This window comes from Mandrillus leucophaeus, unplaced genomic scaffold (genome assembly GCF_000951045.1).
Source record: "Mandrillus leucophaeus isolate KB7577 unplaced genomic scaffold, Mleu.le_1.0 Scaffold81, whole genome shotgun sequence".
Taxonomy (NCBI): Eukaryota; Metazoa; Chordata; class Mammalia; order Primates; family Cercopithecidae; genus Mandrillus; species Mandrillus leucophaeus.
Window position 1 is genome coordinate 4936136 of NW_012108808.1, and position 23981 is coordinate 4960116.

General features: G+C 35.8%; 1 protein-coding gene across 5 annotated transcripts in view; it reads right to left on the minus strand.

The window, feature by feature from the left end:
- The window catches only part of NEK1 (NIMA-related kinase 1), a 218340-nt gene that overhangs the window by 99510 nt on the left and 94849 nt on the right, over nt 1-23981 (minus strand). For 3 of the 5 annotated variants that reach the window (XM_011967803.1, XM_011967802.1, XM_011967800.1), the window contains 3 exons: nt 18094-18177; nt 17566-17643; nt 16910-17005 (listed from right to left, as the gene is read on the minus strand). In XM_011967803.1, the coding sequence (XP_011823193.1) occupies nt 16910-17005; nt 17566-17643; nt 18094-18177 (258 nt within the window). Of the gene's footprint in view, nt 1-16909; nt 17006-17565; nt 17644-18093; nt 18178-18612; nt 18697-23981 lie in introns of all 5 variants that reach the window. The other 2 variants (XM_011967801.1, XM_011967798.1) reach the window with 1 other exon arrangement.

The window sequence follows — 23981 nt, forward strand, 5'->3', positions numbered from 1 at the left end:
CACTGAGGGAATAAAAACAAGCTCCAAAGTTGTTTTGAATAGCAGCATTTTTAGAACAAATACGTTATTTCTCTAGATGATTATTTAAAAGAAATATACTTTGAATGTACACATTCTGCTATTTTTATTTAAATCAGTAATCACTTCTCTACCACATACTATTACAGGTGTGTGCCACCATGCCCGCTTAATTTTTGTATTTTTAGTAGAAACGGGATTTCATAGGTTGGCCAGGCTGTTCTCGAACTCCTGACCTCGTGATCCGCCTGCCTTGGCCTCCCAGAGTGCAGGGATTACAGGCGTGAGCCACTGCATGTGGCCTGCTATTTCAATATATTAATCTGACATGATTTCTGTGAGAAGAGAAATCTACAATATTTATCAATAAATTAAAAATATGTATTAATACCTATTAAGGCCAAGCACAGTTCTAGATAATAATATCCAAAATGAACTAGACACAATATTTTCTCTGAGGGGATTGTAAATTAGAAAAGACAAAAGAACACATAAATCAATCAGTATGTTACAGAGAAAAAATAAAGAGATATGTACTAAATGATCTGGGGAAGAATGAAACAAAAAATATAGAAGCAACTAACTCTGTAAAGTCAAGAGAGGCACCAGTGAGAACAGCCTTCGCAGAGCAGCCAATGGTCAGCCATTCATTGTTCAGGAAGGCCATAAAATACAGATAAAGTAGGACAGTTCTACATTCAAATGCCAAAACACTCACCAGTCCTGTGATTTTTCATTGATTTCATCCTCTCTGAACCTCAGTTTTTCTCTAAAATAGAAATGCTGTACTCATTGCCTCTCTGCTATAGGGATTGCATGAGATAATTTATAAAGTACACATCTGTGTACCTAATAAATAGTAGCAACTGTTATTTATTTCGTTTCCATTAAATAAGATTATTTGGCTTAAACACCAAAAGTCTGATTTGAGATCCTGATGAAATGTATTAAGTTTCAGAATGCAAGTTTCTATCTTTAGAATGCAGACTAAAAACAAAAACCTCCTATATTAACCACGATCAGAAATTAAAATTTGGCCATTGTGAGAGACAAATTTATTGGCACTTTTATAATAATGATCTTCAGCAGCCTTCAGTAAATGCTTATGTTCTATAATCAAATGCATACTGATCTCTCCTCTGGGTCAACTAAACCAAACAGATTAGAAGAACCTAAACAGACAAATTCAGACATGAAATTTAAATGAATGAACAAAGGCAGACAGATTACTAACTCTTACAATCACTTAAAAGACAACTAAGTTACTGAAAATTTATGGGTAGTTCAGGATGACTACTGAGATGTGGCAACATCATTATAAGCTAATGTCACATACATAAGTAACTTATTAGTACAGTTGAATTGGGCCTTCCGTATAAACATTATGGTATATTATTTATAATCAGAACCTTAAAGCTTTTCAATATTAACTACATCTTGAAATAAAAGACGATAATGTACTTCTAATTACTGAAAAATAAACCATTACACTAAGCATTTTATACGGAAAGTTGAACAAATATGACAAATCACAAAAATTAATTAAACCAGGAAAACAATATAAAGTTTCATATAAGAGAAAAATATAAAAATTTGGAGCAAAGAATGACCCAATTTTATTACACAATTGATCACCCAGCTAAATCTATAATACATATTTCATTCTAAACATACTTCTTCACTGCGTGCAATGGCTCACGCCTATAATCCCAGTACTTCAGGAGGCTGAGGGAGGAGGAGCACTTGAACTCAGGAGTTTGAGACCCAGTTAATTTTCTTTTTTCTTGTAGAAACGGAGTCTCACCAGACCAGTGAGACTCTATTTGTATAAAAAATAGGAAAATTAGCTGGGCGTGGTGATGTGTGCTAAGGGTCCCAGATACAGACAGGCTGAGGCAGGAGGATCCCTTAAGCCCAGCAGGTCAAAATTGCAGAGTCATGTTCATACCACTGCACACCAGCCTGAGTGACAGAGCAAGACCCTGTCTCAAAACAAAACAAAACAAAACAAAACAAAACAAAACAAACAAAGCACAGTCTTTCAAAGTTCAATCACAATTTTAAATATAAAAATTTGCAAAAAAAAGATAAAACATTGACCAGAAAGTTTCATAATTCAGGTTTAAAAGAAATGCTTTAGAAGCTTTTTTTTTTCTTAGCTATTTTTCCCACAAGATTCATAAATGTAAGGCTTCTCAGCATTGCTTTTATTGTCACAAAATGTTTTCAATCATCACTGTAAAACTGTTTCTACTTTATGTGTCAATTTTACTATGTGCTAAAAAATTAAGCAGCAGCGCCACCAAATGACAAAACTCAAAATTTCACCAAATAGTGAGGCGAGGCTTATAAACACATGAAACCACCAGTCTGCTTACTCTTGATGCATAGATCAATAAGAAATGTATTTTCATCTTTATGCTGACTTATTAGTGAGGATGTAATGTATATTAGGAAAGTATTATTAAATGGCTTAATTTCATATTTTGAATACAGAGTAACTTCACACATAGTTATATACGGCCTAAAGATATATCATGGCCAAATCTTACCAAATTCATATTTAACTTCTCAAAACCTTGTCTTTGAAGAACCAATAGTATAAAAGTATTTGTATTTGAATAAATTTTCTTAACTAGTATTGCCATAATGCTTTTACAAGAATGTCTAAGAATAAGAACAAGGTAGCCAGAAGCAGTAAGTGTGTACACCCTGGGGGGAGCCTTACAGGCATGCATGGAAAGTCTAAAAATAAGACAAAGATGGAAATAGAAAAACACAAGAATTTATATTCAAAATATTTTATACATCTTAACCAAGACAGAATCTCCCTAATTCTATTTTTCACTGAATTTTAATTCTTAAAACATTGCTACCCTTTTAAAAAACTGAACCTATCTTCCTTACATACTTCATTCACAATATAGCATACATGATGGCTGAAAACGTAACACTATATTATTTGGCTCTCCCAAAAAAACGGACCCCCATCATTACACATTGTTCTCCATATATAAATCCCAATTGGTACTACCATTTTTATCATTAAATATGTCAAAGAGAAAATTTTATAGAATTAGGTATATACTGCCAAGGAATCACAATAGTTAAGGCAGTGATTTTTTTTCTGCACTTTAAGTTCCAGGGTACCTGTGCAGAATGTGCAGGCTTGTTATATAGGTAAATGTGTGCCATGGTGGTTTGCCGCACAGATCAACTCATCATGCAGGTATTAAGGCCAGCATCTGTTAGCTATTCTTCCTGATGCTCTCCCTTCCTCCACATCCCTCAAAAGCCCCAAAACATGTGTTGTTCCCACCAAGGTGTCCATGTATTCTGATCATTCAGCTCCCACTTATAAGTGATATCATGAGGTGTTTGGTTTTCTGTTAGTCCGTTGAGGATAACAACTTCCAGCTCCATCAATGTCCCTGCAAAGGACATGATCTTATTCCTTTCTATGGCTGCATAGTATTCCATGGTGTATATACACCATGTTTTCTTTATCCAGTCTATCACTGATGGAAATTTGGGTTGATTCTATGTCTTTGCTATCGTGAATAGTGCTGCAATGAACATATGTATGCATGTATCTTTATATGCATGCATGTAGAATGATTTATATATTTTGGGGTATATACCCACTAATGGGATTGCTGGGTCAAATAGTGTATCTGCTTCTAGATCTTTGAGGAATCCCCACACTGTCTTCCAAAATGGCTGAACTAATTTATGCTTCCACCAACAGTGTAAATGCATTCCTTTTTCTCTGTAACCTTGCCACCATCTGTTGTTTCTTGATTTTTTAATAATTGTCATTCTGACTGGCGTGAGATGGTATTTCTCTGTGGTTTTGATTTGCATTTCTCTAATGATCAGTGATGTTGAGCTTTTTTTCATGTTCGTTGGCCGCATGCATGTCTTCTTTTAGGAAGTGTCTGTTTATGTCCTTTGCTCATTTTTTAATGGGTAAAAATGGACATTTTTGTTTTTTTCTTGTAAATTTAAGTTCCTTGTAGACTCTGGATATTAGCTCTTTGTCACAGGGATACACTGCAAAAATTTTCTCCCATTCTGTAGGTTGTCTGCTCACTCTGATGATAGTTTCTTTTGCTGTGCAAAAGCTCTCTAGTTTAATCAGATCCCATTTGCCAATTTTTGCTTTTGTTGCTATGGCTTTTGGCATTTCATCATGAAATCTTTGCTTGTGCCTGTGTCCTGAAGGATACTGTCTAGATTTTCTTCTAGGATTTCTATAGTTTGGGGTTTTACATTTATGTCTTTAATCCATCTTGAGTTAACTTTGTATAAAGTATAAGGAAGGGGGGTCCAATTTCAATTTTCTGCATATGACTAGTCAGTTCTCCCAGCACCATTTATTAAATAGGGAATCCTTTCCCCATTGCTTGTTTTTGTCAGGTTTTTCAAAGATCAGTTGGGTATAGGTATGTGGTTTATTTCTGAGTTCTCTATTCTGTTCCATTGTTCTATGTGTCTATTTTTGTACTAGTACCATCCTGTTTTGGTTACAGGGCAGTGATTTTTATCCTTTGTTAGACTGAAAATATTGTACTTTTGAGAATCCAAGGAAATATATGTGGTTTTACTGAAGAAAATGCGCCAACATACAAACTGCCAAACTTTACATTAATATTTTAGGGGGCTTAATAATGCTAGCCTCAACTCTGAATTCCATGTTAACGACTCCTGAGTCATGGTCAATGAATAAAGATAGATATATGAACACTACTCCCCAATATAACATCTAGATTATGCTATATTAGACTTTCTATTAAAACAACAGTTAAATAACTTTAATCAATTTTTTTTGTATATTAAGCTGGACTTAAATACATACATTATAAATATTATATTTCTACACAATTTAGATAGAGCAACATTAGAGAATAAGCCCTTCATCTAGATGAGGAAATAAAGGCCACAAACATTAAGTCACTCCTCAAACAGGCTAATTAATTGGCAAGGCTGAGACCAAAAATCAGGTATTCTGATTCCTAGTCTCATTTTTTTCCCACTATACCAGTGTGCATTAAATAAACAGATCTTTCCTGAATATTTCCCTATGCACAGTTCTGGAATATCATGAGATGCCGAATTCCCAGTGAATTTATTTGTGTTACTATTCACCAGGTACCATGCTGAGCATTTTACATGCTAAATCGGTTAAGATTCTTTGGTTGAAGGCAATAGAAACTAACCACAGAGGGACGGAGGGAGGGAGGCAGCTAGGTAGCCAGGCAGCCAGGCAAGGAGGGTGGTGACATCAGCAGGATGGCAAATGTCTAATGCTCTACCCTCTGCCTCACAAAAAAGGATGAAAACAATGAATAGATAATCACATTTTGACCAGAATGACTTAAGGAGAACGTCAAAGAACAGCAAGGGAGTGGCAGAAACCCTGTGAAGCACAGGCTAAGGAAGGTCATATACAGAAGGGTGGAGTCACTGCTGTGCTATTCCCTTCCCCCAGTGCCTAAGCCACAGCTGTGCCCCACCATTCATGGGCCCTTGTTGCTGCTGTACCCAGCCTCACAAAGCATGGTACATTGTTATGGCCTGCCATGCCAGAATCACCACTAGAAGGAATCTCCTCTCCTGGTGTCCAAGTTGCCACTGTGCCCTACCAGCTCCAGAAACTGATTGCAGTTATGCCCTGCTCCCTAGGGCCCAAGTCTCTAGAACATCTCTTCTTCTCCAGACCCATGCCAGCACTGTGCCTTGACTCTCAGGATCAGAGTCACAGCTATATCCCTGCTACCTGGGCCCAAGTTACTGGGGAATACCTTAGAGTCACAGTCCCCACCTTTGTAGAACAGCTTCATCTACCCATACCTCAAAGAGTGAACTTCTATTCAAGTCACAAGTAGTAATTCAGGAAGACAGTGGGCCCAGGACCCCAGCACCACTGTAGGCTACTTGTGAGCTCTGCCAAATCTGACACCAAGAAGGATTTCCCCAACAAAGTCTTCCCACGGTGGGATAAACAAGAAGAGGAGGACCCCCACTAAAGCCCTTGCCACTGAGAATCCTAATAACCTATGCTGCTACCACCACTGTCATACACTCCTACAGACTTGGCTAAAGTACCTGCAGCCATTACTGATACTGATTACAACTGAAGAAGCTGCATGGACACTACACTACCATGCCTACCTGGAACCAGAGGCAGAACCTCTGCCCTTGAGCCACTGCACCACCACCCGCAGAGCCAATGCATCCTGCTCAACTGACCCCCTAGCAACCATCTGTAGGTAAAATCATTCCCTACAAAAGCAACTGTATAAATTTGGAAGAGGTCACTGATCCACTAGATATGCAGTTATCAATGCAAGGACACAAGAAACATGAAAAAGCAGGAAAACATGACACCATCAAAGGAACATAATTCTCCAGTTAATGACCCCAAAGAAATGGAAATTTACAAGTTACCTGAAAGAGAAATCAAAGTAATGATCTTACGGAAACTCAGGGATATACAAGAGAATAGACAATTCAATGAAATCAGCAAAATAATCCATGATATGAATGACAGACTCAATAAAGATATACATAACATTAAAAGAACAAAACAGAAATCTTGGGGCTGAAGAATTAAATGAATGAAATTGTTAAAAATTGAAAGCTTCAACAGCAGACTAGATCAAGCAGAGGAAACAATCTGTGAATTTGAAGATAGGTCTTTTGAAATTGCCCAGATAGAGGAAAAGTGAAGAAAGTCTACAGGAATTATGGAACACCATGAAATGAACAAATGCCACAGTATGAGCTCTAGAAAGAAGAGATGAGGCCGGGCATGGTGGCTCACATCTGTAATGCCAGCACTTTGGGAGGCCAAGGCAGGAGGATCACGAGGTCAGGAGATCAAGATCATTCTGGCTAACATGGTGAAGCCCTGTCTCTACTAAAAATACAAAAAGTTAGCTGGACATGGTGGCATGTGCCTGTAGTCCCAGCTACTCGGGAGGCTGAGGCAGGAGAATCGCTTGAACCCAGGAGGTGGAGGTTGCAGTGAGCCAAGATCACGCCACTGCAATGCAGTGACAGAGCAAGATTCCATCTAAAAAAAAAAAAAAAAAAATTGGAGAGAGAGAAGAGATGGAGAAAGGTACAGGAAGTTTTTTAAGTGAGGTATTTGCTGAACACTTCCCAAGTCTCGGAAGCAATATGGTCATGCATATCTACTGAAGTTGAAAACCAGTAAACAGGTTCAATGCAAAGAGGTCCTCACCAAGGCACTTCATAATTAAAACATTAAAAGTAAAAGACAAAGAATTTTAAAAGCAGAGGGAGAAGAGCATCAAGCAACATACAAGGGGCTCACCATTAGACAAACAGCAGATTCTCAGCAGAAATCTTGCAGATCAGGAGAGAATGGAATAATATATTCAAGGTGCTAATTTAAAAAAAAAAAAAAAAAACCCTGCCAGCCAACAATCCAACAATACTATACTCAGAAAAGCTGTTTTTCAGAAATAAAGCAGAAGTAAAGTTTTTCCCAGATAGACAAAAGCTAAGGGAATTCATCACCTCTAGATCTGATTTATGAGAAATGCTTAAGAGTTCTTCAACCAGAAACAAAAGAACAATAATTACTACTACAAGAACATATCAAAGTATAAAACTCACTGGTAGAAAGGTATTTATACATATTCAAATTCAGAATATTCCATTACTGCAACGGTGGTGTGTAAATCTCTCAAATTGCTATTATAAAGGTTAAATGTTGAAACAGTCAAAAATAACTGTAATTGCATTAAGTTGTTATGAAGTCCAAAATGTAAAAAGGTATAAACTGTGACAGCAAAAATAATTGTGAGGAGGGTAAAAGTCTAGAATATTTTCATGTGACAAAGTTAAATTGTTGTCAGCTTAAAATAGTCTATTATTACTATATGATGTTTTGTGTAGGCCTCATGATTAACTACAAAGCAAAAAACTACAGCAAATACACAAACGAGAAAGAGAAAGGAATGAAAACTTAGCACATAGCACAAAATCACAAAAGTAGACAATAAGAGAAGAAAAAGGAACAAAGGACCAAAAAAAAAAAAAAAAAACCAGAGAACAATAACAAAATGCAGTAGTATGTGCTTACATATCAATAACAATCTTCAATGTAATGAAGCTCTCCAATCAAAAGATTTAGAATGGACAGAAAAATGAGATTCAGAGGCTGCTTCAAGATGGTGACTAAGGACATCTCATGCCAGTTCTCCTCAGAAGGAAGATCAAAATTACTGGTAAATAATCAAGTTTTGACAAGGAAACGGTGGGAAGAGAGCCAGGACTTGTTGGAGTACCCACGTGAAGAAGATTGGGTGGAGAGAAAGAAAGCAGCAAAAGTCTGGTTGATACTGACCTCTGAGGAACTCAGAGTCCAGTAGAAAGTGTAGGGTGGGAGTGTGTCTCTGCTCCCCTCTCCCCTCTGACAACACACTGGCTGCTAAACAGCTGGGGAGCCCCTCAGCCCTTGAAAACCAGGGTAGCACTATTGGTGGCGATTAGAGGAGTTCCTGAAAACAGAGAACTGGGTGAGCAGCTGACTTAGCCATGCTGTACCCACCTCCAACCTAAACTGAGATGGCAGTTGTCACACCAGTTGTGTACCTGTGGTGCCCTTCCCTTGCTTGGAGATCCTCTGCCCTTGAGCCACTGCACCACCACCCACAGACATACTACAGTAGACATACTACTCTGACTTTGGCAAGTACATGACACCAGCAGATTCTCAGGGAGTTTGGGGTCTCCCCCAGATCAAATCCTTGGTACAAACTGCCCCTAAGGGAGGAGACAGAGGAGCCTGTCAAAGCCACCAATGGGAAACAGGAAATGCGGGTGCAGCACTAATCACTGAAGGAGGCACTGTTGTAATCTAGATCAACCATGGCAGTATCAGCTGGCATGGCAGGCCCTTTGTTAGGACTTCCCGCCCTTCACTTCCTGCTAAGACTCTTAGCGCACGAAAAAAGCCCGCGCCCGCCAAAAAACCCCCGCTCTGCGCAAGCTCCTGGATGCGTCATTCTTCAGAGATCGAAAACTAACTCAGGAAAACCGAAACCTACAAACCCTGCCTACCTCGCCCTATAAAAGGCCCCCAATACTCGCCCCGAGCGCGACTTCCTCAGCCCTCCTCCTAGGGGGCCAGTGAACCTTGCCCGCGAGCCCAATAAAGGCTACCTCTCTTCTCATCTGCCTCATGTCTTCTTGCTCGGCTCCCCATTACATTACAGGCACCACTAATGCCTCAGAACAAACGAGGAGAAGGGGGTCATCTCTTGCCTTCTCACCCTGCTAAAGTGCATGATTGTGGAAGTGGCAGCAGTTCTTTCTGTTGGGGCCCAGTGGCCCTTTCTGGGCTTCTCTGGTGGCCCAAAGAAAGTGAACAGAGCCTAAATAAATCTGCTGGATCTTACTCTTCAGCACCGTCTACTGGACTGCAGCCTGAATTACACCACCAAGCAAAAACTACAAAAAACAGCATCTGAGAAAGCCACCTCAGAAACATACCTGTAACCAAAAAACCCATATGGAGCTTTGGCCCCCTGAAAGCACCCAGAAAAGAAGCCAATCGAGCACATACAACATACATCACAGTTATACCTTCAAGGGGAAAAAATTAAGTTCCATCCAAATAAACACAAATCCAAAAAAAGAATTGCCAGCTCAGTCAGATGAGAAGGAATCAGTGCAAGAACTCTGGAAGTACAAAAAGCCAGGATGCTTTGTCACCTCCAAAGGATCGTTTTGGCTCCCTAGCAATGAATCCTAAGCAGACTGAAATATCTAAAATGATACATACAGAACTTGGAATATTGATGGCAAGGAAACTCCACAAGATCTGAGAGGAAGTTGAAATCCAATACAGAGGAGCCAGAAAAATGATCCAGGACATGAAAGATGATATAATGATATTAACAAAGAACCAAACAGAACTTTTGGAATTAAAAAACTCACTATGGGAATTTCAAATACAGTTGTAAACCTTAACAACGGACTAGACAAAGCAGAAGAAAGAATTTCAGAGCTCAAAGACAGATCTTTTGAATTAACCCAGTCAGACAAAGATAAAGAGAAAGAATTTAAAAAAAGCAAACAAGGCCTTCAAGAAATATAAGATTATGTAAAGCAACCAAATCTATGAATTCCTGGCATTCCTGCAAGAGAAAAACAGAAAGTAAGGAAGTTGGAAAACATATTTCGGGGTATGAGTCTGGAAAACTTCCCCAGTCTTCCAAGAGAGATTGATATGCAGATACAAGAAATTCAGAGAACACCAGTGAGATACTATATAAGATGACCATCACTAAAGCACACAGTCATCAGACAAGCCAAGGTCAATGTGAAAGAAACAATCTTAAAGGCAGCTAGATAAAAGAACTAAATTGCCTCTTTTAAAGGGAATCCCATCAGACTAACAACGAATTTCTTAGCAGAAATCTTACAAACCAGAAGACATTGGTGGCCTATTTTTAACCTTCTTAAAGAAATGCCAGCCAAGAATTTCACAGCCTGCCAAGCTAAGTAAGCTTCATAAACAAAGGAGAAATAAAGTTTTTCCCAGACAAGCAATTGCTAACAGAATTTGTCACCACCAGATAGGCCCTACAAAAATGCTCAAAGGAGTTCTAAACATGCAAATAAAAGAATGATACTCGCTACCACAAAAGTACATGTAAGTTCAAAGCTACTGCCACTATAAAGCAACTATACAACTGAACTACAAAGCAACTAGTTAACACTACGAGAGGAAGAAAACCTCACATATCAGTATTAACACTGAACATAAATGACCTAAATGCTTCACTAAAAAGACAGAATGGCAAATTGGATGAAAAAACAAGACCCAACCTTCTGCTATCTTCAAGAGACCATCTCACATGTAATGACACCCAAAGGACTTGATGTAAAGGGATGGAGAATGATCACGCAAATTTAAAACAAAAAAGATCAGGGCTTGCTACTCTTGTATCAGATAAAAGAGATTTTAAATCAACAACAGTTCAAAAGGACAAAGAAAAGCACTACATAATGATAAAAGGTTCAATTAAACAAGAGGATTTAACTATCCTAAATATATATGTGCCCAACACATAAGGACTCTGATTTATAAACAATTACTACTAGATCTAAGAAAAGGGACATACAATAATATCATACAATAATAGCAGACACACTTTAACATCCCACTGATAGCATTAAACTGATCAAGGCCCAACACTAATAAATTCTAGACTTAAATTGGACACTTGACCAGTTGGACCCCATTGGCATCTACAGAACACTACAGCAAACAACCACAGAATATACATTCTTTTTATCTGTACACAGAACATACTCTAAGACTGACCAAATACTCAGTCATAAAGCAAGTCTCAATAAATTTTTTAAAAAACTAAAATCATACTAAGCATCTTCTTGGACCACAGTAGAATAAAAATAGAAATCAATACCAAGAGGAACTCTCAAAGCCATACAAATACATAGAAAGTAAACAACCTGCTTTCTGAATGACTTTTGGGAAACAATAAAATTAAGGCAGACATTTAAAAAATTTTTTTGAAACTAATGAAAGTAGAAACATTACATACCAAAACCTCTGAGATATGGCAAAAGCAGTTAAAAGGAAAGTTTATGGCATTAAATGCTTATACAAAAATAATAGGAAGATCTCAAATTAACAACCTAATGTCACACCTACAGGAACTAGAAGAAGAAAATCTAAACCCAAAGCTGGCCGATGAAAAGAAATAACTAAAATCAGAGCAGAACCAAATTAAATTGAGACCAAACAGCCATAGAAAAGATCAAACAAAAGTTGGTTCTTTAAAAAGATAAACAAGATTAATAAACTTCTGGACAGATTAACATGAAAAAAAAAGAAGATTCATAAACACAGTCAGAAATAACAAAGGTGACATTACAACAGATCCCACAGAAATACAAAAGATCCTCAGAGACTACTATGAACATCTCTATGTGCACATACTATAAAATTAGGAAATAAACAAATTCTTGGAAACAGTCTCCCAAGATTGAAATAGGAAGAAACTGAAACCTTGAACAGACCAATGAGTACAAAACTAAATCAGTAATAAAAACAAAACAAAACAAAACAAAACAAAAAAACTACCAATAAAAAAAAAAGTCCTGGACCAGATAGATTCACAAAATATACAAAGAAGGCTGATGCCAATCCTACTGAAATTACCGAAAATAAATTAAGGAGAGATTCCTCCCTAACTCATTCTACAAGACCAATTTCATCATGATACCAAAATATGGCAAGGACACAACAAAAAAAGAAAACTGCAGACCAATATTGCTGATGAAAATAGATACAAAAATCCTCTATAAAATAATAGCAAACTAAATCCAGTAGCACATTAAAATGAAAATTTGTATGATCAAGTGAGCCTTATTCCTGGGATGCAAGGATGGTTCAACACACACAAACCAATAAATGTGATTCCCCACATAAACAGAATTTAAAAAAAGAATATGATCACCTCAATATACACATAAAAAGCATCTGATAAAATCCAACATCCCTTTATGATAAAAACACTTAACAAATTAGGCATCAAAGGAAGATATCTCAAAATATTAAGAACCCCCTATGACAAACCCACAGCCAACATCATGCTGAATGAGCAAAAAGCTGGAAGATTCCTCCTAAGAACTAGAACAAGACAAGGATTCCATTCTTAGCAATCCTATTCAACACAGTATTGGCAGTCCCAGCCAGAGCAATCAGGCAAGAGAAAAACATAAAAGACATCCAAATAGGAAAAGAGAAAGTCAAATTATCTCTTTGTGGACAATTTAATTCTGTATCTGGAAAATTCTAACAATTCCACCACGAATCCTAGACTTGATGAGCGACTTCAGTAAAGTTTCAGGACATAAACTCATCGTACAAAAATCAGTAGTATTTCCATACACCAATAACATTCAAGCTGAGAATGAAATCAGTAATGCAATCTCATTACAATAGCCACTAACACACAAAAATACAGAGGAATACATTTACCCAAGGAGGTGAAAGATCTCTACAAGGAGAACTACAAAACACTGATGAAGGAAATCATAGATGACACAAACAAATGGAAGTGCATTCAATGCTCATGGAAGGAGACTTGGTATCATTAAAATGTCCACACCACCCAAAGTAATCTACAGAATCAATTCATTTTCTATCAGATTATCAAATTTTTTGGTAAAAATAATAAAAAAAAACTCTGAAATTCATATAGAACCACAAAAGACCCAGAATAGCCAAAGTTATCCAGAGCAAAAAGAACAAAACTGGAGGAATCACATTACCTGACCTCAAATTATACTACAGAGCTATAGTAACCAAAACAGCACGGTGCCAGCATAAAAACAGGCACACAGACCAGTTGAACAGAATAAAGAACCCAGAAATAAATCCATACATCTACAGTGAACTCATTTTTGACAAATGTTCCAGGAATATACGTTGGAGAAAAGACAGTCTCTTCAATAAATAGTGCTGGGAAAACTGGATATCCACATGCAGAAGAATGAAACTAGACTCCTATCTTTTGCCATATACAAAAATCAAATCAAAATGGATTAAAGACTTAAATCTAAGGCCTCAAACTATGAAACTACTAAAAGAAAACACTAGGGAAACTCTCTAGGACACTGGTCCAGGCAAAGGCTTCTTGAGTAATATCCCATAAGCACAGGCAACCTAAGCAAAAATGGACAAATGGGATCACATCAAGTTAAAAAGCTTCTGCACAGCAAAGGAAACTATCAACACGGTGAAGAGACAACCCACAGAATGGGAGAAAATATTTGCAAACTACCCATCTGACAAGGGATTAATAACCAGAATATATAAGGAGCTCAAACCACTCAATAGGAAAAATCTAATAATCCAATTTAAAATGGGCAAAAGATCTGAATAGACATTTCTAAAAAGATGACATACAAATGGCAAACAAGTATATGAAAAAGTGCTCAACATCACTGATCATCAGAGAAATACAAGTCAAAATGACAATGAGATATCATCTCACCCCAGTCAAAATAGCTTTTATCAAAAGGACTGGCAATAACAAATGCTGGCGAGGATGTGGAGAAAAGGGAACCCTCTTATACTCGTACACTGTTGGTGGGAATGTAAACTACCATACCCACTATGGAGAACAGTTTGGAGGTTCCTCAAAAAACTAAAAATAGAACTACCATACAATCTAGCAATCGCACTGCTAGGTATATACCCAAAAGAAAAGAAAGCAGTATATCAGAGATATCTGCACTCCCGTGTTTATTGCAGCACTATTCACAATAGCCAAGATCTGGAAGCAACCTAATTCTCCATCAACAGGTGAATGGATGAAGAAAATTGTGGGACATATACACAATGGAGTATTCTTCAGCCATAAAATAGAATGAGATCCTGTCATTTGCAACAATATGAATGCAAGTGGAGTTCTATTACGTTAAGTGAAATAAGCCTGGCACAGAAAGACAAATTTTGCATATTCTCACTTATTTGTGGAAACTAAAAGAAATAAAACAATCGAATTCATGGAAACGGAACATGACAGTTACCGAAAGCTGGAAAGGGTAGTGCATGGAAGTAAGAATGGTTAATGGGTACAAAAATTAGATACAATGAATAAGATCCGGTATTTGATAGCACCACAAGGTAAATATAGTGAACAGTAATTTATTGTACATTTTAAAATAACTAAAAGAGTGTAATTGGATTGTTTGAAATGCAAAGAAGGGATAAATGCATGAGGTGATAGATACCTCATTTACCCTAATGTGATTAGTATGCATTTATGCCTGCATTAAAATATCTCATGTATCCCATAAATATATACATCTACCATGTGCCTACAAAAATTAAAAGTAAAAAAAAAATTTTTATAAGGCACAACTTACAGAAAGCAGGGGAAACAGCATAAGAAAAAGTCTTCAACATTGGGCAGATCCATGTTCAAATCTTTATTCTGCCGTTAGTTGGAGATATTTTATATAATTATTTTATCCTTTCTATATATGCTTTGTAAAGTTGTAAGGATTAAAAAAAAACAATAAATATACAGTTAATCCTTGAACAACACAGGTTTGACCAGCACAAATCCACTTACAAATTTTTTTTCTGCCTCTGCCACCCAAGACAGCAAGACCAACCCTCTTACTCCTCCTTCCTCAGCCTACTCCACCTGAAGATGAGGATGAAGACCTTTATGATGATCCACTTCCATTTAAAAATAGTAAATATATTTTCTCTTCCTTATGATTTTTTTAAATAATATTTTTTCTTTAGCTTTGTTGTAAGAATACAGCATATAATACATATAACATATAAAATATATGTTACTCTATGTTACTGGCAAGGCTTCCAGTCAACAGTAGGATATCAGTAGTAAAGTCTGTGGGGAATCAAAAGTTACATGTGAACTTTGACTGTGCAAGGGGCCAGTGCCCCAACTCCCATGTTGTTCATGGGTCAATAGTAGAGTGGTTATAATATGCCTGGCATATAATAAGCAATAAACTACAGGAACTGTTGTTACTATGATGTATATCACGACTATTTGCCAATGATCTACTTGTAGGCTAAAACCCAGAAAATCACTTAAAATTGGCAGAATAGACAAACTCACTGGATAAGAGGATAAGCAAAAACCCAAAATGTCTGCAAATATTAGCAATATTCCGTTAGGAAAAAAAACCTTTGAAGACTGAAATGGAATTATAAACTATCTAGAAATAATCTTTATAAGAAATACAACAGATAAATGTGAAAATGATCAAAATTTGTGTTAGAGATATAAAAGAAACTGAGTAAATGTAGAAATTTAACTTGTTTCTGTATATAAACTATTATAACTATGTCAATTCTTCTTAACTTGTAGGTTTAATACTAATCAAAATTACAACAAGATTGAAAAAAAAAGAAACAAGAATTACCTTAAAAATTTATCTGGTAAAGAAAAAGAGAGTAAATAAGAATAATAAATGTAAAAAAAGAGGGTAAAGGGGAAATGAGGAAAGAATTCTATTAGAAATTAAAGCATACTGCAAATCTATAATTACTAATACAACGAGGTACTGGCAGAAAAGACAGAGTAATAGATCAAAGGAGAAAGCCCAAAGGAAGATATAGCTTGATACCTACTTGTTATAGATTCATTCACTGGTATATATAAGAATTTAATAAATCTTACAAGTAGCATTATAAATCAGTGGCAGAAAGACGATGTAGTCATTAAATTAGGCTGGGATTTTGATAAGCTACTTGGCAAAAGTAAATTAAAAATTTTAAAATAAAATAAGGGCCCGGCACGGAGGCTCATGCCTGTGATCCCAGCACTTTGGGAGGCTAAGGTCGGTGGATCACAAGGTCAGGAGTTTGAGACCAGCTTGGCCAACATGGTGAAACCCCGTTTCTACTAAAAATACAAAAATTAGCCGGGCATGGTGGTATGCACCTGTAGTCCCAGCTACTCAGGAGGCTGAGGCAGAAGAATCGCTTGAACCCATGAGGCGGAGGTTGCAGTGAGCCAAGATCGTGTAACTGCACTTCAGCCTGGGTGACAGAGTGAGACTCCATCTCAAAAAATAATAATGATAAATAAATAAAATAAATTAGCTCTGACTTCAAATCAATCTCCCAAATGACTTCCACACTGATTATTCTTAAATGCGAGAGAGACAGAGAGAGAGACTGAGAGAGGTAATGAGAAAGGGTGAGAGAGAGAATGAGAATGAAAAAACACACATTAAAAAAAGCATTAGAAAATTAACACTGATGTACTATCCAGGAAGAGCTATAAAAATGTTAATACAACCAGGATTAAGAATATGAGCTAAATCTTACATGCTCTTCCCACACTTTTTTCTCTCTCTCATAAGCTTCCTTTCTCTTTCGTTCTAGTTGTTCTTTTAGTACAGCAGCACGTGCATTTGCATGGGCCTAAAAATAAAAACAATTAACAAAATGAGTTACCAGGAAGAAGGGCACAGGTATTTATTTTTTTTGGCCAGGTCTATGAAGATATTTACTTATTAGCCAAAAAAGAAGTATGCATGTGGTCTTACAATAAAAATGTAAGCTCACTCTAAATCTCTAGCACCTAGAACCAGCCTTGACATACAGCAGGTGTTCAATAAATATTTGTTGAGTGAAAATAAAGGCAAAAAAAGTAAAAATTTAAAACAATTATTATACATAGACTTCATTTACCTTCATGGGGATGTATATTTGCATATTTTTCATTTTTAAGGTTACCATTTTTTTCGAGATTACTTATATGATAGTTTCACGTATTTATGCCATGGTTTTATCTATTTTCATAAATACAATACAAAAAGAGAAAAATACTACTTTTAGAAACCAAAAAGTGGAGGAGAAAGATGAAAGAAAAATTAAAGGAAGAGAATAAAGTGATATAACTATGCAAAACTTAAGAACACAATGTTCTATCTCAGCTTCCAATTTTCTCTAAGAAAACCTGTATCATTTTTATTCTATACCTTCAGGGATTCGATTTTTTTGCGCCTCATGTCAGCCTCTTCACTTCCTTCTTGTCCTTCAGAACGATTAGCTTCTTTCTACAAAATAAGTAGATAAGCAAATCACTTAGGATAGAATCATCAAATTGAGTGCAGAGTTCTGTGAAAGATAATGAATAAACTAAAATCTAAAAACATAAAACGGAAATCATTTAACGCTGTTAGTTTTCTCCTAAAGCTACAACTGAACTCTCCACCACTATCAGCCTTTAAGAACAATGGAACAAAAAGATAATGACATAAAATGCATTGCAATCCTCCCCTGAATACTAGTTATATTTTCCTCTCAGAATTCCTCAGGAACAAATGGTCTTATCAATTTAATATCACATAAATAAGATTTACTTTATGTGTAGTTTTCTGATCTTTGAACTTTCACTATCATCATCAGTTTTTGTTGTTGTTGTTGTTGTTAATGGTACAGCATTTTAAATGTTAATCTACTATGATATCATTCAATTTCTTCAAAAAAATAGCTTTTCAACCTACCTTTTCACCACGAAGTTTGGCTTTAATCTGTTGGCGTTCATTGAAATTCTGTAGTCTTATTTGCCTCAGTCTTGCCAGATAAACCTACAAAGAGGCAAAAACCCCAACACAATAATGTAAAGTAAAGCTATTGACATTTTTACTGCTAGATTTTTTTAAATTTAAGGAACAGTGTTAATTTGAACACAAGAAATAAAAGTTCTGAAATCCGGTTAATGGAAATGTAATATTAGCTTTCAAGTGTTTAATTAAGAACAATTTATTTCTGAAAAGAAAGAAATACATCATAAAATTAAATATTTTTAATTTAATCAAAAGAAAAGAAACTGAAATCATAATACTGAATAAGTTACGGGTCAAAATTATGACACAGAATGTCAGTCAAAAATATATTAACAGGTCCCTATAGACCTACAAAATCTTCAAATGATTGTTAAGAATTTAAACCATGCAAGAAAAGAAGGCAATAAATTCAAAAATGGCTATGTGATGGAGGTAGCGAACATGCGGGAAGCATACCTCTTCCTCTTTGTTCCTTGGCTTCCCTCCTCTTGAAGAGCTGGGCCTGCCTCCATACATAGCTGCCAGGTTTTGCAGGATTCCCTGTTTATCATTTAATGTACTAAGTTTAAAGAATGACTAAGGCTACATTATTATCTTACCAAGGAATATCCAGGTGCTACTTTATTTCTTTTGGCAAGTACTGACCATTTCTTGATGATAAACTGTGGTAACAAACCCTGGTGTTTTCCTATGTCAACTTGAAATATATATTCAGTGAGAACAGAAGGAAGCAATTAAGCCCCAAACACAATTATTCAAAACAGAGACCAGCTATCTTTGTATTAGTCACTTAAGAGGGGTTTTTGTTTTGTTTTGTTTTGTTTGTTTTAAATCATGGCTTTGGAGGTTAAACCCCAATCCAAATTTTTCCTCTATAAACAGCCAATCCATTTAGACATATGTCTACATATATATTAAACACATACAAAATAAGATATTTGAGATCACTTTTTCTGAATTCAACAAATCAGTTGTATATTAATTAAGAGATCTCAATCAAACTCTCCAGCGCACTCAGGCATGTTCAGTTACTATACAGCAAATGGTCAAACCCAATCACAAACGGACTCATTTCTGAACATAGTTTATATATTTTCTCTTCCTTCAGCGTACAAGCATGCTTCAAGTTCTTCTCTTAAAAAACCTCTTCAGTCCCACGTTCCTGTCAAATGTCTTTTTATTGGCTTATTGAATGTATACTTTCTATATTCATCATCTCAATTTTCCTGCTTCCCAGTCATTTTTTTAGCTCACTACAATCTAGTTTCTGATCCCACTATGACTCTGAAAATTTTCTAAGGTCACCAATGACTTTCTGCTTCACAATTGAAATGAACACTTTTGATGATTTTTGTATTTAACATTTCCACTGGAAATTAGTTTTGACTGAATCCACTTAATTTATATATGTATTTTTTCTGTCATAACATAATACATATTATAGAAAGTTTATTTTAAAAAATGTGAATCATTTATAATTCTGCCATCTGAGAAACTTAAAATTTGAGGGTACTGTCTTCCAAATTTCCTTCTCTGCATATGTATAATACATACATGTTTATTTTTATAAAACTGGTATTTTACTAGTTATCCAGACAATATTATATCCTGAATCTCTTCCCACATCCATTTAATATTCCTTACAAACACTATTCTTAAGTGACTCTATACTATTCATAACACTCCACTATACAAATGTTCTATAATGCACACATTTTTAAAAAGTCTGTCTTTTCTTTCAGTATTTATAACGCCACTCTCTCTTGGGTTCTTCCAGTTGTCACTATTTTTCACAGGCTTTTCTCTCCTTGGCTTGTTGCTGAATGTCAATATTTTCTAGAGTTTCATTTTCTGGCCCTCCTTCTCTTCTCATCCCCAGGCTTTAACATATGCTGCCAATTCCCAAACCTTGTAGCCCTTTTCTCTTTACAGCTTTCTGTGTATGTTAAACTGACATCTGGGCAACTGTTTACGCAGCAAAGCTACCTCAGACAATTTATAAAACTGACTTTATCCTTCTTTTTACTATATAATCTTATTCCCAATTCAGTTATGGGACATGATCAGTCACTCAACAAACTAGGAATTACATTTGCCTCTTACCTACTATACTCAAATATGCCAAATTACCAACTCTATCTCCTAATAATTCTATAACTTATCATTTCAGTTTCTGCCTTAGCTCAGCCTCTCTTCTTTCGACTCTTAAATTGCTAAATGAGTTTCCCAACTTATCTTACCTCTAGTCTCACATCCCACAATTCCATTCTCTACAATGCACTGAGAGTAACCTTTCTCTTTCACATCTAATCCCACACAAATCCTTCAATGGTTACTATTATCTTCAGACTTTAATTCACATTCTGTTGAATGGCAAGTAGAGCCACTTGTGATCTAGCCATTTCAAGTCTCATCTCTGCCACTGCTCAGTCATAAATCCTACATGACAACTACTTGTGGTCTGTAGACTGTACCATGATCTCACTCATCCTCTTAAGATGGGTAACTCTACTCATCTTCCAAAACTCAAACCAAGTATATCACCCCAGAAGCCTCTTCAAAGCCTTCTCTAGGGAGTTAAGTGTGCTTCCTTTGACCTTCCATACCATTTCTTTATAGATACCTTTCACAGTAGCAGTGCAATATAATTGTGGAAGGGCAGTATATTTTAGTTACGAACATGAAATACATACAGACTCTGAAATCTGTTTTTGTCAACATCACATAAACACTGCTGATCTTAAACAAAACTGCTTAAACTTGTTGTTAAGTCTAGGCATAAAAACATCTACTTCTCGGGTGTACCAGAGCAAAAAAAGTATTACTGTAAGAGCATGCCCTGCCTTTCTTCTTTTGCAGCATGACAAAGGGCCTTTACTCACTCAGTTTTCTTCCCTCTTCAAGAAGGTCCTTGCAGTAGCTTATCAGTATTTGAGCTTTTGAAATATATACAGGTCAAAGAGTTGGGGAAGTGAAGGAAAATAAGAAATAAGCAGCGCTGGGCAAAGATGTGAGATAAATTCTGAAAAGGCATATGGGAGAATCTACAGAGTTAAGGGGAGTGGATGGTAGTGAACTGAGTATTGCTATAGAAGATAACTTTCTTTCATGAGATTTGAGAAATAGAAGAATCTGAGTTACTCTGAAGTTTTAAACCCTTTTTAGTTTGAAATATTATAGATACACAGAAAGGTGAAAAGAATATACAGGGAGGTCCTGTGCGCCCCTTCACCCAGCCTTTCCCAAATTTCTCATCTTGCATAACTACATCACATCAAAATCAGGAAACTGACACTGACTCAAATTATAGACATAATCTTCTATTTGTGCCATGCATCTACACAATTTTGTCACTCATGTCATCTTATATTAATTCCACCCTAATCAAGACACTTAGCTGTATTATTACTGGAACACTTCATAGCCACATTCACTACCTCCATCCCTAACCCATCAACCACTAAACTGTTCTCCATCTTGATAATTATGTCATAATTTCTATGTAGACTCACACAGTATGTGTCCTTTAGAGACTGTTTTCGCTCAATATAATTATATTTGGTCCATCCATGGTATTGCAATGCATCAATAGTTCATTCCTTTTCATTGCAAAGCAGTATTCCATGGGGGTGGATATAGTGTTATGATACAATCTTTTCATTCATTTACCCATTAAAGAGCATTTGGGTAGTTTTAAGTTTTTTGCTATTACAAATAAAGTTTCTATGAATATTCATGAATGAGTTTCTAAGTGACAACAGTTTTCTTTTCTCTGGAACATATGCACAAGAATGAAATTACTGGTTCTTGGTATGAAGTCCATTTTTAGTTTAAAAAGGAACTGTGAAACTATTTTGCACAATGACTGTATCATTTTACATTCCAAACAACAATGTATAGGTGACCAGTTTCTCCAAAACTTCATCAGCATTTGGTTTTATCACTATTTTTTATTATAGCCATTTTGATAGGTGTGAAGTAATAACATCATTGTGGTTTAAGTCTGTATCTTTCAAATGATTTGGGTATCTTTTCATGTGTTACCTGCCATCTGTATATCCTCTTTGGTGAAATGTTTTATAAATTTTCCTCATTTTCTAACTGGATCTTTTATGTTTAATGTCGAGTTTTGATGCTTCTTTATATTTTCTAAATATAAGCCCTTTGTTGGATAAGTGCTGTACAAATATTTGTCTCAATCTGTAATTTGTATTTTCTTCCTCTTAACAGGGTCTTTTGCAGAGCCAGATTTTAAAATTTTGATAAAGCCCGGTTTATTAACTTTTCCTTTTTTGGATTATGCTCTTGGTGTCAAGTCTAATAACTCTTTGCCTAGTACTAGGTCCCAAAATTTTCTTCTCTTTTTACTAGAAGTTTTCTAGTTTCATTGGAAAGCCCATGATCTGTTTTGAGGTAATTATTTTATATGGTTTGAGGTTTAGGTCAAGGTTGATAGAGCTTATGGATGTCCAGTTCCTCCCACAATAATATTGAAAAGGTACTCCTCCTCCACTGAATTACTTTTATGTATTTGTCAAGAATCAGTTAGGCATATATATTTGTATACAACTATTCTGGGACTCTCCATACTGTTCTACTGATCTATGTGTCTATCCCTTTGCCACTACTACACTGTTTTGATTACTGTAGCTGTAAGTTAGCCTTAACATCAGGAAGAGTTATTCTTCCCAAGTTGTTCTTCTTAAAAATTGTTTTAGTTACTTTAAGGTCTTTCACTTTCTGTATAAATTTTAAAATAAGCCTGTCTACATTAAAAAATATTTTCTGAGATTTTAGTAAGGATTGCGTTAACTCTATAGATCAATTTAAGAATCGCCATTTTTACTATTGTGAGTCTTCTGATTCATAAACAATGTATCTCTCCAAGTATTTAGGTCTTCTTAGATTTTTTTTTCATCAGCATTTTGTCATTTAATTGCATTCAATATTGCATATGTTTTGTTAGAATTATTTTTCATATTCTTTGGAACAACTGTAAATGGCATCACTTTTTTTGTATCAGTTTCCACTTGTTCATTGTCAAGATATATAAATTCAATTTATTTTTGTGTACTGATCTTGTATCCTGCAACTATAATGAATTCACTTTTTAGTTTCAGGACTATTTTTGTAGAGTTCTTGGGATTTCCCATGCAGACAATCATATCAACTCAAAATAGCAACAACTTTATTTGATCTTTTCAATTCTGTATGCCTCTTCTTTTTCTTGCTTTATTGCAGTAACTACAACTTATAGTACAACGTCAAATACGAGTGGTAAAAGTTACATGCTTGCCTTTTCCCTAATTGTACATGGAAATCATTCAGTCTTCCATCTGTATAATATTAGATGCGGGGTTTTTGCAGATGCCTATTGTGAGGTTGAGAACATTCCCCTGTATTTCTAGTGTGCTGACAGTTATTATTTTTTTAAATCATGAATGGGTGCTGAATTTTTCCAAAAGATTTTCTGTATCAATTGATGTAATCACATGAATTTCCTTTGTTAGCCTGTTGATATGGTGAATCACATTGATTTTTTAATACTGTAAAATACTTGTACATCTAGACTAAATTCCACTTGGTTGGGGCTGGATATAATTTACTAAAATTTTATTGAGGATTTTTGTATTTAACTTCATCAAAGATACTGCTCTGTAGTTTGCTTTTCTGTGCTGTCTTTGGTTATGGTATTAGGGTAATATAGTCTCAAAATGAGTTGACTGGTATTCACTCCACTACTACTTCTGGGAACAGATTGTAGTGTTGTATCAAATTGGTATTAATTCTTCTTTGAATGTTTGGTAAAATTTTCCAGTGAAACT